The sequence below is a fragment of the Mus caroli genome, unplaced genomic scaffold, assembly GCF_978045245.1.
Source record: "Mus caroli unplaced genomic scaffold, Mus_caroli_1 scaffold_9, whole genome shotgun sequence".
Taxonomy (NCBI): domain Eukaryota; kingdom Metazoa; phylum Chordata; class Mammalia; order Rodentia; family Muridae; genus Mus; species Mus caroli.
In genome coordinates, this window is record NW_028227264.1 from 38,577,618 (window position 1) to 38,594,668 (window position 17,051).

A 17,051-nucleotide genomic window follows, 5' to 3' on the forward strand; every position below is an offset into this window, starting at 1 on the left:
AATATGTAATAAAAATATTAAAAATTTAAAAAGTCTCAATTTTCACTATTTCCTGTCTCTTTATCTGTTTTGAATGGCACATCCTCATTTCAGTGATCTTGTCCACTTCTATACCATCGAGTGCCAACGGGCTGTCTAGTTTTATACACTGAGCACTTTTATTCTTCATGCATCTGGGCTTGGCCCTATGTAGGCATTACTGCATACCTACACACTGTGTCTAAGGGGGCATACGTGTTGGAGTTGGACCTGTCACTTAGGTCATTCCTTGGCAGCCAGGGTCTTTACTAGCAAAGCCACTTCACCATTCCATTGGTCACTTAGAAATGGTGTGTACAGGTTAATCAAAGTTCTGCTGTCATCAGAAGCAGACAGCTGTACATTTGGGGGAATTTTAATTTGTCAAAGTTAACAGCAATTGCTCGGCCTTCTGACTACTAATCACACGGGGACCAGCGACCAGCAGACACTTTTTGACCGACCAAAGGAAATAGAAGAAAACCAGAAGTCAGGAAGTACAGAACTCAACTGAAGCACAAGCAATTCATGGGGACAGTCCCTGAAGAGGGACAGGACGCAGAGCCAGCAGCATCTCTTCCATTACAGCAAGACAGTGGGGAGCCAGAAACAAAATCAGTAGCACATATCTTTACCAGAGAGTAAAATTAGAATGTCTATTCTTAAGTGGTGGTACATAAATCCACACACACACAGCTATAGGGCTCAAGAGAGCCTCCTGCCTCAGGCTACTTCAAGCCTAGAGTAATACTAAGCTCCCACCCCGTTCCTTAAACAGAAATCCAGCCAATCCAATCTTCTAACATAAGCCCATCAGAACATAGTATTTATCTAATAGCTTTCAGCTTACTAGACACCTAGTCAATTTAAAACGTGACCAAGGGCAAGCAGAGGCAGAGTGCTTGCCAAACAAACGTCAATAAAACATTGTCTACGAAGCCCTACTGATGGCTCAAGGTTGTCACTTCTACCTTCAAATGTTTTAAATTCTCTGGGTTTTAGTTAAGTAGACACCAAACAGAAAACTTTCTCAATGCTACTAGACAATTAAGCAAACTTTTATTGAAGCTTACATTGTGGTACAGAAATACATTTCAGCTGATTAAAAGTCCAACACCAACAAAGAGAAATTATGGCACCAAAACTTCCCCACCTGTAATTAGACTAGATCACTAGTTTACCTACAGTTGTTCTAGGCTTTGTTCCACACAAACCTATGCAATTCTCAACATTAGGATTCTTAATTTAAGATGGGGAAATCAGACCTCAAGCCAAAATCTACTGGGTTACAAAATCCAGCTTAAATAAGTACTGGCCCTCCAAATAGCAATTCAAAGTAGGTGCTGTGCTCATTACAGAATCAGACAGATAAAGCTGACCGAAAGCTTCCCCAAAGAAGCCTTCAATCAACACCGTGTAGAGAGTCCAGACAGTGTTCCAACCACTTGATCTCAAACCAAGTAGACTCTGTTTAGAAACGCTAAAAAAGTGTTTCGTTATAAATACGGAAGGAACAAAACATCACTGCATCAGTCCAGAAACTACCAAGAAAACAGGAGGGCAATAAATAGGGAGTTTAGTCCAGTTTGCTCTTTTCTGTTTAAGTCCCACCAACATGCCGACTCTTCAATGCCTATTATTTCTAGTGCCATTAAATAGATTCAGAATATTGCGCCGTTCCATCCATTCATACATTCACTATCTGGCTGAGTAACCTGGAGAGGCCTCCTCCCTCTGGTCAGTCATTCATCTGATCATCTGAAGGCCATGGTGAAAGGAAGACCAGAGACCAGCCGATGGCAGGACAGGTGGAAACCACAGATTCTCCTTTGAATCAAAATCTCCTTTAGTAAAACCTGGTGGCAACGGCAGCACTTACTGAAGTCAGAATGCTAGGACTACATTTCTGCTTTGACATAGTGGACATTCCTATCACTTAGTAAGTTAGTGAAGGCATGGTAGGCACTCCATTAACGCTAATTAAGGTGCACTGCACAGCCTATCATTTCCATGGAGTTTTCTTTAATGGGTTCTCTTTGCTCATTGCCCTGGAGACTGAGTTCTTTTCATTTGATACATTCAGTTTTGTCATTTATCTTCCACAGAAGTTCATGCCAATAAAGAGACCACATTCTTATGTCTTAGGAAAAAAAAATTAAGCAAGGGACCATCTCCAAACTCTCATCTGGGGTGTAAAATTATAAGCCCACAGTGTAACAGTGTATTGCTTCATCAAAGGTGGTGGAAAAACCATAGGACTCTAAATGCAGGAGCAACTATTAAAACAGCAGAACATAAAACAAGCAACTGGAGTCATTTTCTTACAAAGACTCAACTTGTGGAAGAAAAACTTTAATTGCCGTTGCATAAAACACCTGTATGAAGTACAAATTGGTTTTGAGTAGTATTACTAGAGAATATGCCCTAGAAAGTGGAGGTAACTGGATGTAAAAACTCTGGCAGCAATTTAATAGAACAGTCGCAGATGTCAGCTGAGGCCGCATCTAATGGGGACGAAAGCCTTGTCTGTGGGGAATTTTGGATGATGCCTGCAGAAATATTACACTGTGCATAAACCAAATTGTATCATTTTCACAAGTGTCGTAAAGATTCATACAGTCAAAGGTCTTTTCTACATGCACTTCAGTTCCACAGCAAGAGTGGCATAGAACACCTAAACACAGAAGAGAGCATTCATGCAAGATACCTAACTCCTTGATATAATAATGCATACACTTCAAAATGATTACACTATCATTACACCTAGGGCTTTCTGCAACTACGAGGTGGTGGTCATGGTCAGCATGGCCCTCAGGATCAGCATCTAGAAAGCAGCCACCACCTCCTGTGTGTCTTCTCTTTTTGCGCTTTTTCTTCTTCATTTTTCCTAATCAACTCTGCTGTTGTTGCTGTTTCTTAGCAAAACTGGTAAAAACAAAATTGTAATCGTTGAACATAGCACTCTGGCAATCAAGACGTTTAAAGCCGTCAATCTTCTGAGGCGAAGAAAGCACTGTGCGACATTTAGAACTCTGGGGGAAAGGTGAAACAAGCATTAGTACTTCTCACCACTACAATATTTTCAGACATAACAGTAACACCATGAATAGATAACTTTCTTAAAACTATGCATTTAAAAAGATTGATGAAATTTCAAGTGTTTGTGTGTCCATGCCCGGTGAGCCACCCGCCCGCCGTGCTGCTGAGAGAAAGCCAAGTGCTCTGAACAGATGAGCTCTCTCCACCCAGAGAGAGAGAGAGAGAGAGAGAGAGAGAGAGAGAGAGAGAGAGAGAGAGAGAGAGATACACAACAAAACACAAGTCAAGGTACCTGATTAACAAACAAGGTGGTCACAAATTTTCCTGGCTTGAAGACTTCCACGACTTTCCTGATGAGGTCGTCATAGGAGGTCTGACTTAGGTTTGTTTCAAAGCTGACATAAGAGAATTCTGGTTCTGGAGTGATGTGAATAGTCCAATATGTTCCCTTTGAGAAAAGTTATTAACAGAAAGTTAATATTAAACAAAAGTTGTTATTAACAGAAAGGAGAAGATACAGATATTAAAATATTCAGACTAACAGCCACTCACATCCGATTTCATTCCATTCATCGAGTAGCCACAAGGATTGAACAGTGTGGCATCAATGACAGAACCTGGTATCAGGTCACGAATTCCACTCTCACGAGTGACATCCTTTGCAGTAACACCATCTTTCATGTAGAACTGGTCCATAACTGCTGGGTCAAGCTCACTCATCAGAATTTCCAGGGTTTGATCTGGCTGACTGATTACTCGGCTCTCTGGGAAATCCAAAGTATACAAGTACCTATGTAGGAGTAAAATAAGCTTTACTTCAGAACGACAGGTTACAGAGAAACCCAATCTCAAAAAGCCCATACTTTAAAATGCCCATAGCAGCCGGGCGTGGTGGCGCACGCCTTTAATCCCAGCACTCGGGAGGCAGAGGCAGGCGGATTTCTGAGTTCGAGGCCAGCCTGGTCTACAAAGTGAGTTCCAGGACAGCCAGGGCTATACAGAAAAACCCTGTCTCGAAAAAACCAAAAAAAAAAAAAATAAAATAAAATGCCCATAGCAGCTGCAGTTGCCTGCATATCATGAAGCCAGTCCACTATTAACCTATAGTGGGAAGGGGGTGCTTCATGAGCCCCCAATCTTAACAGGGAAAGCCGGGAATGGTGGTGCACGCCTTTAATCCCAGCATTTGGGAGGCAGAGGCAAGCGGAGAGTTCGAGGCCAGCCTGGTCTACAGAGTGAGTTCCAGGACAGCTAGGGCTATACTCGAAAAACCAAGGGGGCTGGAGAGATGGCTCAGAGGTTAAGAGCGCCAACTGCTCTTCTGATGGTTGTGATTTCAAATCCCAGCAACCACATGATGGCTCACAACCATCCGTAATGAGATCTGATGCTCTCTTCTGGGGTGTCTGAAGACAGCTACAGTGTACTTACATATAATAAATAAGTAAATATATCTTGAGTTACAGGCAGGCTAAGGAAACTCTAGTGTATGACTCCAAATACCCAGGAGTATAGATATGGGCAATGTATTGCAGCAGGCATGATGTATGTATTTCTAGGCAAGGCGTCACTGCACAGCGATGCCCTTGCCTCTGGAGAGTAGTGCTAGATTAAAGGCTTACACCCTCACTGCCTGGCTAAAACGGTTTCTAAAAGGACAGGTTAAGAAGGTAGGGATTAGGGAAAAGTTATGGGTAGAAAATAAATATGATCAAAGACAAAATATGTTGTTGCAAAGACAAAACTTGCAAAAACAACTTTGCAACAGACATGGTAGTATATACACTTTTAACAGGAAGCAGGCAAAGATATGGACAAGCCTGGTCTATAAAGCAGAGTTCAAGGCCAGCAAGCTACATAATGAAACTCTGCCTCCCACAACAAAAATCCCAAAATCCCAACTCTGCGTACTTAAAAAACAACATTTACACTCTGAAGGGACACTTGCCAAGTACATGGCACCATTGAAACACACCTCAAATCTTCTCTCTTCTATTGTACTGCACTAAGTTGACCGTATTGGTCTTGTTCCTCTTACCTCAGTCTCCAGAATAGGTCGGATTATCAAGAGTGGGTTACTAGGTTTAGCTTAAAACATCCTTCACCCCTAAAACAACTCCACACATAGGTAACAAAGCCAAACCAAAATCAAAACTACATAGCAAGCTGGGCAGGGGTGGCGCACGCCTTTAATCCCTGTACTCGGGAGACAGAGGCAGGCGGATTTCGAGGCCAGCCTGGTCTACAGAGTGAGTTCCAGGTCAGCCAGGGCTACACAGAGAAACCCTGTCTCGGAAAACCAAACCAAACCAAAAACACAAAACAAAAACAAATACCTACATACCAGCAGTCAGAATTCATGCGTCCCATACAATATGCTGCTCCATCTGTGAGGAAAGAGAATCTTTTTTTAAAAAAAAAAAAAATCACATAACAGGATGACTTATCAGTCATTCAATAAACAGTATTATATATGCCAACTATCAAAAATGTCCCCAGTGAAGAGACATTAGAGTGAGTGAATTCTAACAGCAAGAGGGCAGATCCATTACCATGCTGGCACCAGGAAAGCAACCCTATGTCCTTTGCAAGGGCACAAAGTGCTCCAGTCACTCTCACGTCTATCTCCCCTTTGCTCTAGGAGGCATTGTATCTGGCTGCCACTGGTGCTTGTCAAGTTGTAGATGGACCCTGAGGATTGAGATTACTCCCACGGGTATGGAATCAGTCACTTTTCTAAGCTGGTTTCCTTACATATCCTTCCCAAACTGTTTTCAACATTTTCCCTGGCCCAGTAAACCAACTCAGAATCAACACCAAGTAAATCCTCGCCCCTCTGACAGGACGGTCATGTTTGATGGCATACATTACTGCAAGGGTCTGAAGTCTTCTTTCTGTAGTGCTGAAGTCCAGGGCCTCATGCATGCTATGCATATGTGTGTTCACAACTATTTGTGAGTTCTACATACCTAAGTCTGCAGAACAGGCAGTCTCTGCCTCCCTAGCCCCAGCATTACAACCCCTCCAACCCCATACCCGACTGCCTTTGCTTTTATAAACGTAGGTACCAGAGATCAAATTTGGGTCCTGTGTAGTAGTTACCTTACATCTACTTTGAGTTATCTCCCCAGCAACTGTTTTTGAAACAAGTTCTTACTCTGGCCCACACTGGCCCTGAATCCTTAACCTCAAGCAGCCCTTCAGTTTACTTAGTCACCATGACTAACGACGGTGCACGCCCTACTGCCTCACTTACCATAAGTGGTCAGGGGTCCACTTTATTTTTACAAGCACATAATACAATTTGTACTGTTTTGCCCACACAACTAAATCCTTGTAACATCCAGGTAAACAGAAAACAGAAAACCAAAAAGCCACACTACCAAACAATCCCTGGAGTTCCAGGCCCGAACCAGACCAGGAAGGGTTATACATGAAACCCATCTCAAATTATAACAAATATGAACACCCACCCACCCCTAAATGACAAGAATTATTAAATTCTAGGTTTACTTACTTGGGAAAATTGCATTAAGAAACTCGATTTCTTCCTGGAAATTCCGGTGTGGGTACCCTTGGTGAGAAGGCTTCATGAAATTCTTACGAGAATAAAAGAAGCTCTTAAAAAAAGAAAGAGATCTTTAAGATTAAAGTTTGACTCCCACATTCACATGGAGGCTCACAAACTCACTTTAACTCCAACCCAGGGATCTGATGCCCTATTCTGTCCTCAAGGGTACTAGGCACACATACATGTATATGTATATACCACTCATACACATAAATTAAACAAACAGGGCCTCATTATGTAGACCAGTCTTGTTTCTCCTGCCCTAGCCTCCCCAAACCAAAGCACTGGAATTCCAAGTGTGCAGCCACCAGATCCAGCCTGGAGCAGTGGCTTCTTTCTATACATTAAGCAAAAACTATGTGACAGCACAAATAAGTATTGTGCAAGCATGTGTGCCATGTGTGTATGTGGAGGTCAAAGAGGACAAATTTGGAGTCACTTCTCCCCACCTTTGGTAGGTTCCGGGGATGTCAAGTTTGCACGGCAAGTGCTTTTCAATAGTCAACAACACAATTAAAAGTCTCACAAGGAGAGAGTGAAGTAATTATCAAACTACACTAGTGTGGGCTCACAGCTCTAGTCTCAGCACAAAGGACACTAAAGCAAGAGTGAGACTTTTGAGAGCTGCCGGGGCTTCAAAGCCAGACCCCCTCTTCTTCCCACCCCACAAAGCAGGCTGGGTGTGGTAACATGCACCTGTAACTCCAGAGCTCTTGAAGAAAAAGGCAGAAGGGTTGAGTCTGAGGCAAGCCTGGTGTATATGATAATATCACATATTACAAAACAAAAAAACCCAAAGCCCCCAAACAGCATTACCATGGCAGGCAGCACTTTAGGTTCAACCCCAATCATAGGTGTAAAAGAACCAAATTCTGAGATTTTAGTGACAACCCATTCTTTGAGATAAAACATTAAAATCCAACCAGAGCAGAAACTAGTACTTACTTGAATTGAGTCAAACCCACTGTAATCCCTAGCAAGCTTCAACAGGGGAACCAGTGCTTTCAGTAAGAGGGTGGTACCACATGTCTTCAAAATGAAACGTCTCTTGGAGACAAACATGCTACTCTCACTGCAACAGAAAGTCACAAACAGAAAGTCAGCACTGCATCAGGCATTATGAGAACACAAGTCATCTATCAGTGTATCAGTATTGGACATCACTGGTGAATGTATGTTATGTACGTATCCACCAAAACCACCTACAACCAAAGTTAGAAAAACAACTGGCTCTGTATCCTTGTGTAGCTCGTGACTGTAACAGGCCTTCCTTCCTTCTATCACCTAATAGTTAGCTTTTCCCACTCTCTTCTACACACACATCCATACACAGCTATCAACTAAATTCTGAATGTGTGCAGCTGCGTGTATTTCACCTCAAGATTGTATAACTTTTGCTTAAATAGTATATATTCTATGTCAATCAATTTTCCTGCAAGTGTGTAACTTATTCAATTTTGTATATTGTTTTGTATATTGTTTATCCGAGACAGGGTTTCTCTGTGTAGCCTTGGCTGTCCTGGAGCTCACTCTGTAGACCAGGCTGGCCTCGAACTCAGAAATCCGCCTGCCTCTGCCTCCCGAGTGCTGGGATTAAAGGCGTGCGCCACCACGCCCGGCTTTATTGTTCATTCTTTTTGTTTGTTTGTTTGTTTTTTGTTGTTGTTTTTTCGAGACAGGGTTTCTCTGTATAGCCCTGGCTGTCCTGGAACTCACTCTGTAGACCAGGCTGGCCTCGAACTCAGAAATCCGCCTGCCTCTGCCTCCCGAGTGCGGGATTAAAGGCGTGCGCCACCATGCCCGGCTCTATTGTTTTTGTTTTTGTTTTTTTTTGATTTTTAATATTTTTATTACATATTTTCCTCAATTACATTTCCAATGCTATCCCAAAAGTCCCCCATAGCGCCCCCCACTTCCCTACCCACCCATTCCCATTCTTTTGGCCCTGGCATTCCCCTATATTGGGGCATATAAAGTTTGCAAGTCCAATGGGCCTCTCTTTCCATTGATGGCCGACTAGGCCATCTTTCGATACATATGCAGCTAGAGACAAGAGCTCCGGGGTTCTGGTTAGTACATCATGTTGTTCCAACAATAGGGTTGCAGATCCCTTTAGCTCCTTGGGTACTTTCTCTAGCTTCTCCATTGGGAGCCCTGTGATACATCCAATAGCTGACTATGAACATCCACTCCTGTGTTTGCTAGGCCCCGGCATCGTCTCACAAGCCGGCTCTATTGTTTATTCTTATGCCTGGATACCACACAAGAGCCTAACCAAGTATAGCTGGTATAGTTGTGTGTCCATTGCTATTTACCTAAATACACACTTTACCTCATCTTGGGCACTACTGTTCATGGTTTATTTTGTTTTTTAATTACTTTAAGTAGATAAAGAGAGTCATAAGGAAATCAATATTTTTACATATTTTATCTGCTTGGCATAGTTCACAAGTTAGCACTTTGATAAACATCTGCCTATGCCCCAAAACAAAAAAACAAAAAACCCCAGCTATAAGCCAAGGTGTAAGGCCACAGTATAAACCAAGCACTCACAGTATTTATTACTAAACTGACTTCACACCTACCTTAAAAAGGCTAATAACAATGGCTTTTGTATATTAATACAGCAACCTGATTCTAATGGAGCAAAAGTTCACATCTTGCCATAAACTCAGGCAGAGATCACTGGGAGTGGGGCTGATATTAGATACAATGTTTATCCTTCATCCAGCAGATACTAACTATGTGGGAAACATGGCAGTCACACAAAGAGCTGTTAGGCAAGACTTAAAAACTACCTAGAACATAGGTCAAATTTCATACTGGATTCTTAAAACTGAAGAAGAAAAAAGCAAGGATTCCAGTGAGAAGAGCGTGTTATTTCACCCACCATGCTGTGGTCAGCAGGGCTACCCAACGTCACACTTCACAGCACTTACCTGAGTACATAAGCTTCCTGCTTGTCAGTCTTTGTCACACTTATGATTGAGCACTGCACATCCTTCAAAAGGACATCCCACTCAGATCTGTGATCCAACAAAAACAGTTATTAAAGACTATTTCTACCGCACTTTATCCTTTAAGAAAACTTGTGCCCCCCAGTGCTAGAGATCAAACCCTGGTCCAAATGACAGGCAAGCACTCTATCCCTGAGATCTCTTTCTGGTCTCTTAAGACAGATGTAATGCGACAGGGCTGCAATGGGTATGCATTGTACACCCAGGCTGGCCTCCAACTCAGACATGTCTCTTCCTCTAATTGCTGAGCACTGTGATTTAAGAAAAATGTGCCACCACACTGGTCATTTCCCTCTTTAATAAAACATTTATTTTCTATGTATGGATGTTCTGCCTGCATATGTCTATGTACAACATACAAGTAGTGCCCACACAGTGGCCAAACGCTACAGATGGTGTGAGCTGCCACCGGTGGCTGGGACTCCAACCCTGGTTTTCTGGAGCAGTAGCCTTTCTCTTTCCCAGGGAATACTTTCTCTAATCTCTCTAGCTACCAGCTAAGCAAACAACAGACACACATACCTTTTTTAATCACCACCATCTTTAGAATCCCTCCCCCCCAAGTATTCTTTTCTTTTTCTGTTTTTTTTTTTTTTTTTGGTTGTTCGAGACAGGGTTTCTCTGTGTAGCTCTGGCTGTCCTGGAACTCACTCTGTAGACCAGGCTGGCCTCGAACTCAGAAATCCGCCTGCCTCTGCCTCCCGGGTGCTGGGTTTAAAGGCGTGTGCCACCACGCCCGGCTTATGCCTTTTCTTGAGCTTCATAACCACTTGACTGATATGTCCAACAGTTTAACCTGAGACTTTTGGCACATGCCTTTAATCCCAGCTGAGGCAGGCAGAGTGAGTGAGTTCCAGGACAGCCAAGGCCATACCAAGAAAACCCTGTCGTGGGGGAGGGGGGATTCTCACCAAATGCTACAAATACATGAACCAAGGGCATATTAGCATTATGCAGTCACAAACTCTTACCATTCCATTTAAATCAAGTTCACATAGCTAAAAGGGTACAAAAGGACCTGGGTTTGATTCCCAGCACCCACGCTGAGACCCATTAACTGGAATTCCAGTTTCAGTGTTATACAAATATATGTACGCACGCAGAACACCTGGATTATACATGACACAAACACTTTAAAGGTTGTTGGTAAGGGCGGAGGGAAAGAGTTGCTTGTGTTTAACAAGTACTGGTTACACTACCTAAGGACTGACTGAGAGCATATCTGAAAAAATTAAATATACACCAAACACATACAGATCTTTATTTCTTGCTTTTCTACATCATTAGTCTTTATCATCTTTATATTGCATAAGTAAGCTACAGACATTTATTCAAAGCCCACACAAGAAATCAGAACAGTGCTAGTAGGCAAACAATGAACTGAGACAGGAGGAAAGTTACACTCCAGCCACCTGAAAAGTTGATAAAGGCTGGCACACAGACTGCTAGATCCAGCTGAGCTATTCAGACTTTGAGCAGGTTGTCCACAGATTTTAATCTATAAATTTAAGTGGCTACATTACATATCACTCCTAAAGTGGCTGGTTCCAAAGTTCAGTTTACCTAGTTGCTGCTTAAAATTCAACTGAAGCTACCAAATTAGTAAGCACAAAACCTGACCAAGGTCTGTTTCTGAGAGTCATATTACACTCAGATAACCTAACCCTAACCCAAGGTAGTTCTTGTGTCAAAAGTAACTGAACAGACAGTATTGTGGCTGCTTACAGGACATCCAATGCTCTTCCGGCCCCCAAAGGCATCCACATGCATGCACACAAACGGCTAAACCTAACTTGTCCCCAATTTATCTGCACTATGTTCTCTATTGCTGCTAGTATGCTCAGTGTATGCTTCTTAAAGAGAGAATTTGGGGTCAACAAGATGACTCAGTGGTAATTACAGCACCTGAGTTTGACCCTCAGAAACAAAGAGGAAAAGGGAAAGAGAGGGAAAGAACCAAGCCCTGATGGCTGCCCTGTGCCCCACAGGAGAACACACTTGCAGGCACAGCAGCACAAGCATAGCTGCTGCCAGAAGCTCACACTGAAAGGTCTTCTGGCAACGCATACATTCTTTCTGCAAAACAAATAAGAACTCCAATACTTCGTGGTGGCACATGCCTTTAATTCCAGCACTCAGGAGGCAGAGGCAGGCGGATTTCTGAGTTCAAGCTCAGCCTGGTCTACAGAGTGAGTTCCAGGATAGCCAGGACTACACAGAGAAACCCTGTCTCAAAAAACAAACAAACAAACATCCTCTGCCCAAAAAAAAGAGTTCAGGAAAAAGTCAGGGCTCATGTATGACCTTTAACAACGACAATCCTTTACTCAAATCTTTATTTTGCTTATAATATTCCTAAAGCAGCCTAAGAATTTTCCCACCAATTCTAAATGTTATTTCTACCATCAATTTTAAAGTCTATATTTTTCAAGTAATGCATTTATCTTCTTTACTGGCACCGGAATTTCCCACCTAACTTCACCTTATTAACTAAGATTTGCACTGTGTAGCCCTAAGTTAGTCTGTACACCAGCTGGCCCAACCTGGATATCCACTTGTGTCTGGCTCCCCACTGCTGAGATTAAAGGTGCCTGCCCAAGTCTACCTAGCTAGTAGGTTACCCACCGTTTCCTACCAAATTGAACCCTAAGAACTATGCTTCTTTAATATGTCAACTTCAAATATATTTATTCTGTGAGGTTAAGTGGATTCTAAAGCCCACCCAGCACAGATCATTCTTCCCTTCATGCAGCTACATTACCTACACCAGACTCTTCTCCAATCAAGTAAGTGTTTAAATAAATTAAGCTGCATCAGCCAAGATGGATCAGCAGTTAAGAGAAATTCCAGATTCAGGCCTGGTGGCACACAGTCCTGGCACTCAGGATACAGAAGCAAAGGGATCCCCATGACCTTAAGGGTCCTGGAGCTCCATTTATATAAACAAACCAGGCTGACCTTACAAATCAGCAACAAACCTGTGTGAATCTGTTCCTGGTGCTCCAGTGCTTACAAGGCCCTGACCAGCCTGGACTTGCTTATTATGTAGACAAGGCTAACTTCAATCTTCCTGCCTCTGCCTCACAAATTCGGGGATTAAGAGCTTGTTTCATAATACAGCCAGAAATGCATTCTTAAAAGGTCCTTCATGCTCCCTTATAATCCATTCCTCCCTTTATAAGGCCTCTAATCCACAACTGACCAGTCTTGTCAGTCTGCATTTCCTAGGTTTACAGAAATGAAATCGTACAGCATGCATGCTCCTCAGGCCTCTTTTCTCAGCATATCCGCTTACCTTAGTACTCGTGTGTACACAGAACAAGGCTTCACTTACTGCTGGGCAGCATTCTGTTATATGGTTATACAACTATCCATTTGTTTTTCCATTTTTGGGTTCAAGATCTCACTATGTAGTACCTGAGCGGCTTAAAACTCACTTGTACACAAGCATGGCCCCTGCCCTCTCACCCCCACCCCTCCCAGTGCCAAGATTAAGTGTGTAACCAATTCCTAACGACCTCCCTCCCCATTAGTAGATTTGCAGTTTGGGGACTAACACAAAACTGCCATTAAAATTCTCAAGTCGATATAATCAATTAGATCTTAAAACTACCAGGCCTGGTAACCTTGTGGAGATGTGGAAAGCAATGGCTATTTCTAAAGTTACCCTTTGGCTCTCTTCTGTAGGCTTATGTTGAATAGGCTTCAAACATAGACAGTTTCTTTAACTGCCCATCTGTCTTTTTTTTTTTTTTGGTTTCTCTGTATAGCCATGGCTGTCCTGGAACTCACTCTGTAGACCGGGATGGCCTCGAACTCAGAAATCCTTCTGCCTCTGCCTCTGCCTCCCGAGTGCTGGGATTAAAGGCGTGCACAACCACTGCCTAGCATTAGAATTGCTTCTTGACAGCTTTAATACCTAGCGTTTTTATATTACTGTTATTTTCCCCAGCCTTGACTGCTGTTAATACTATAAATATCAGTTTATTTCATCTTATTAGCCCATGGCTATTCTTTCCATTTCAGGAAAGATGCAGGTCCCCTACAAACCTCCCTGTTAGCCACTGACTCGTGATTTATCCACCTGCTGTCTCTCAGACACTTATTTAAAGTTCATAACAACCAGTGCACCCTCAGCTGGATGGCCACTGAAAAAGCACTGAATTTTTTTTCAGTTCTTTCGAATAGATTTCAGTTCTACTTGATATATAACAGTCACAAAAAAAAAAAAAATCAGTTTCTGGTTACACATACAAAGTAAAGGTGGTTTTTTAAACATTTAATAAAAGCACAGGTCGGTGGCAAAGCAGAGGCAAGTGGGTCAGGTCAGCCATGGCTACACAGATAAGTCCTGTGTATGAAAAAAAATAGCCTACCTTTTAAAAAAGGCCCATCTTACCTCTACTCAGGAGCCACTTTAATCAAGCGTCTTATATTTTAGCATTAATATATATTATTATTTTAGCCTATGGCTATTTTGCCTATACGTGCCCCACAAATGTGCAGGGTCCTCAGGAGTCAGAAGTGAGCGTCAGATCCCCCGGAATCGGAGTTAGATGGTTGTGAGCTGCAATGTGGGTGCTGAGTTAAATCCGGGTCCCCTGGACAACTAACTATCTAGGGTCCTTAACCTCTGATCTATTTTTAGAATCCCACTCTGGTACCTCCAACTAAGTTGAGAACGAAAATCTCTTTATCAACAAGAAATGTTTTTTGTAATTTCCTTGCGTACCTCTCTTTCAGGTCGTACCAAGATTTTCTAGGAAATAATCCTGGAAGCACCAGCTTTCCGAGACACCTATCACAAGAGGCTTTCCATATCTGTAAGAGGGGTAAGCTTCTCTATGCTTACTATGAGAAAACGTCAAGGGTTTGTAACTGAAAATGGCACACACTTCACATGAGGGTCGAAAACTGAGACCTTAGCACTTCGGATACATTTTTTTTCCCCTACAATGGAAACGTCTGCAGCAACTAGTAGGAACTGCGTTTCCCAGTGTGCCTTAAAGTCTCGGCAGCACGTGGCCGCTGGGATTCTCTTCTCGCTTTTTGTCAGAGGACGGTTGCACCGCGCAGCCAACATTCCTAAAACGCCCATTGGTCCACACCCTGGGGCCAGGCTCCGGAGGGGCCCAGGAGCTCATTGGTCCGCCTCTCAATGAACCGGACCACGCCGGTTCCTCCGCCACTCTAGTCCCATTAGTGCGCTTCGGAACACGGAGGAGCCCGGGTACCGGCCACCAAAGCGGGCGGCTAGTGTCACCGCCGCCGGGTCCATGCATCCTCAGTGTCATCCGCGCTTCAATGCTCGACTCTCCCAGCGAGGTCACTAGCAACTCTCCGCACCACCTCCCGTGTCGGGTGTGAGCAGGGGGCCCGCAGGTCTCCTTTGCTCCAGCTTAAGGCATTAAGTAAAATAGATCTCCGGGCTGACAGGCTTGTACCCCGGGAAGCAGGCAAACCCTCCAGCACCCCGCTGCGCTCTCCCGGACTTCGCCTCCGTAACAGGTTACACAGCCCAAGGTCAGGAGCCTCCCGGGCAAAGCCCGCGGAGGGTCCCGAGGCGCCCCGCTCTGCTGCAGGGCACGTCCGGGCGTCGGCGGGGCCCGGCACTGCGACACGGCCGCTCCCGCCCAATCCCGCCGCCCGAGCGAGCGCCACGCGCGGCCGCCTACCCAGCGGCGGGAGGCCTGCTGGTCACCCCGCGGCCCAGGCCCGCCCAGCTCGTGCTCCGCCCGCCCCTCACCCAGCCACACCTGCCGGGAGGGCCGCGTGCCCCCCGCCGGAGCCCGTCAGCCCAGCCCCGCCGTCCGCCGGGGACGTTACCTGAGCACGCGGCCGCGCCGGCCTCCTCCCCTCCCCCAGGCGGCGCAGGCGGCCCCGCAACCGCGGCGGGAGAAGCCAGTTCCCGCCCGCCGACCTGGCCCCACCTGAGGCCGCGACTCGTGCCTCGCAGGCGGCGGCAAGCCGCCCTCAGGCCCGGGTACCCACCTTGGGATGGTACGAAGATCCCCAGATCCCTGGCTTGCGTCGGACTGCTGTCTGGAAAACCAGACCTCCAGCAGTTTCTCCGTCCCTTCGAAAAAATGTGCAGCTTCCATCACCGTGAGACTAGCGAACAACCAACAACCACAGAAAATCAACTAAATTAAATCTCTTCTCCCGCCGCTCCTGCCGCCGCTGCGGATTGTTCCAGCTGTGTTACTAAAGTTCAGGTTCCTTTTTTTTTTTTTTTTTTTTTGCTATAATTTTATATTAACTTTTTTTTAAAAAAGGACTAATAAAATTTTCCCGGCTATTTTCGTGAGCGAAAGTTGAACGTGAGTCTGTTGGAAATAGAGGCAGATACAGTTCAGTCTCTTGTAGTCCGCTGCTTTCCCGTTAGAGAGAGTTGAGCGAGCGCTAGCTAATGTCGCCGGCCATACTGTGTAAGCGAGGGTTCTGCGTGAGCGCAGACCTTATATAAGCATCCTCCCCGACAGGCCAGGAAGTGACGCCATCGCCCCGCCCTCAGGGCCTCATAGGGACCGCTTCGTGTCAGTCAAACGTCGCCGAACGCTGGCTGGCTGGCGGTGGGCCCACGGGGAGTGCAGGGGACTACCAGCTTGGTTGCAGATGGAGCTGCCGCTGTCCCTTGAGCGGGAGACCGCACTGTTGTCCGGCTGGGGACTTGGGAATCTGGGATTACTTGTGGAGCTGGTGGGGAGAGCGGGAGACAGGCGAGGCTGTCCCACGCTGCACACAGCTGGTTAGCAGAAAACAGGAGGGAGTCTCGAGGGGTGTCGCGGGGCTCGGCGGGGGCGGTGGCCACTGCTGGGTTGGCGTGGTGCTTTGATCCTGTGCGGTTCCTCGTTTCAGCCGAGGTGGTTTTGGGCTTTTTAATTTTTTTCTTCAACCATTTTTTTTTTCACGTGTTTCCACGAGACGAACGCAGCCTAGGCAATAAAATTGTCAGTGACGTACGTGTTGCCCGGGGTCGGATTGGAATGCGCTTTAATTCTGCTTGTGCTTTATCTGATGTGGGAATGAAGGCAGTTCTCCACGGGTTTACACAATAGCCAGAAGCGTCGTCTTCCTATTTCAAAAGAGAAAAGAGAAAAGCAACGTGGCGCCCAGCCTTGGAGGGCTCCGGCGCTACCTACCCCCCACCGAGTGCCTAGCCTAGCTTAGGAGTTGGCCGCCTTCCAGCAGACACCTATCAATCCGTACTCCATTAGGTCAACTGGTGGATATTTAGTTTGCAAAACTTCCTAGGAACTAGCTTTATTAAGTATAATACGAGGTTATTTGATAATATTTTTCTTAGGCTATTCTTAAAGGGGTGAACTAATTCAAAGTATTCCTCTCAACCACCAGTACCGCGCAAATTTACAAATTTGCCTAAATGCCTAAAAAGGATCTTCACG

The 17,051-nt window shown here is 44.9% G+C and overlaps 1 protein-coding gene across 1 annotated transcript; it reads right to left on the reverse strand.

The window, feature by feature from the left end:
* Window positions 1-2,349: 2,349 nt before the first annotated feature.
* On the reverse strand, window positions 2,350-16,074 carry Amd1 (adenosylmethionine decarboxylase 1). The gene is made up of 8 exons (XM_085842788.1): window positions 15,637-16,074; window positions 9,568-9,654; window positions 7,574-7,700; window positions 6,575-6,677; window positions 5,402-5,444; window positions 3,610-3,847; window positions 3,350-3,505; window positions 2,350-3,050 (listed from the first exon to the last, which is right to left on the reverse strand). The coding sequence occupies exons 1-8, from the start codon at window positions 15,744-15,746 to the stop codon at window positions 2,910-2,912; spliced, it is 1,005 nt and encodes a 334-aa protein (XP_085698914.1). The 5' UTR covers window positions 15,747-16,074; the 3' UTR covers window positions 2,350-2,909.
* Window positions 16,075-17,051: the final 977 nt, after the last annotated feature.

What these genes read in the sequence shown, in the direction of transcription:
- Amd1 (XM_085842788.1), bottom strand. Translation starts at nt 15,746, where the DNA reads ATGGAAGCTGCACATTTTTTCGAAGGGACGGAGAAACTGCTGGAGGTC. An exon ending in TCTTAATGCAATTTTCCCAA is followed by an intron (nt 5,445 to 6,574) that starts GTAAGTAAACCT and finishes CTTTCCTCACAG; the next exon opens with ATGGAGCAGCATATTGTATG. An exon ending in CGCATGAATTCTGACTGCTG is followed by an intron (nt 3,848 to 5,401) that starts GTATGTAGGTAT and finishes ACTCCTACATAG; the next exon opens with GTACTTGTATACTTTGGATT.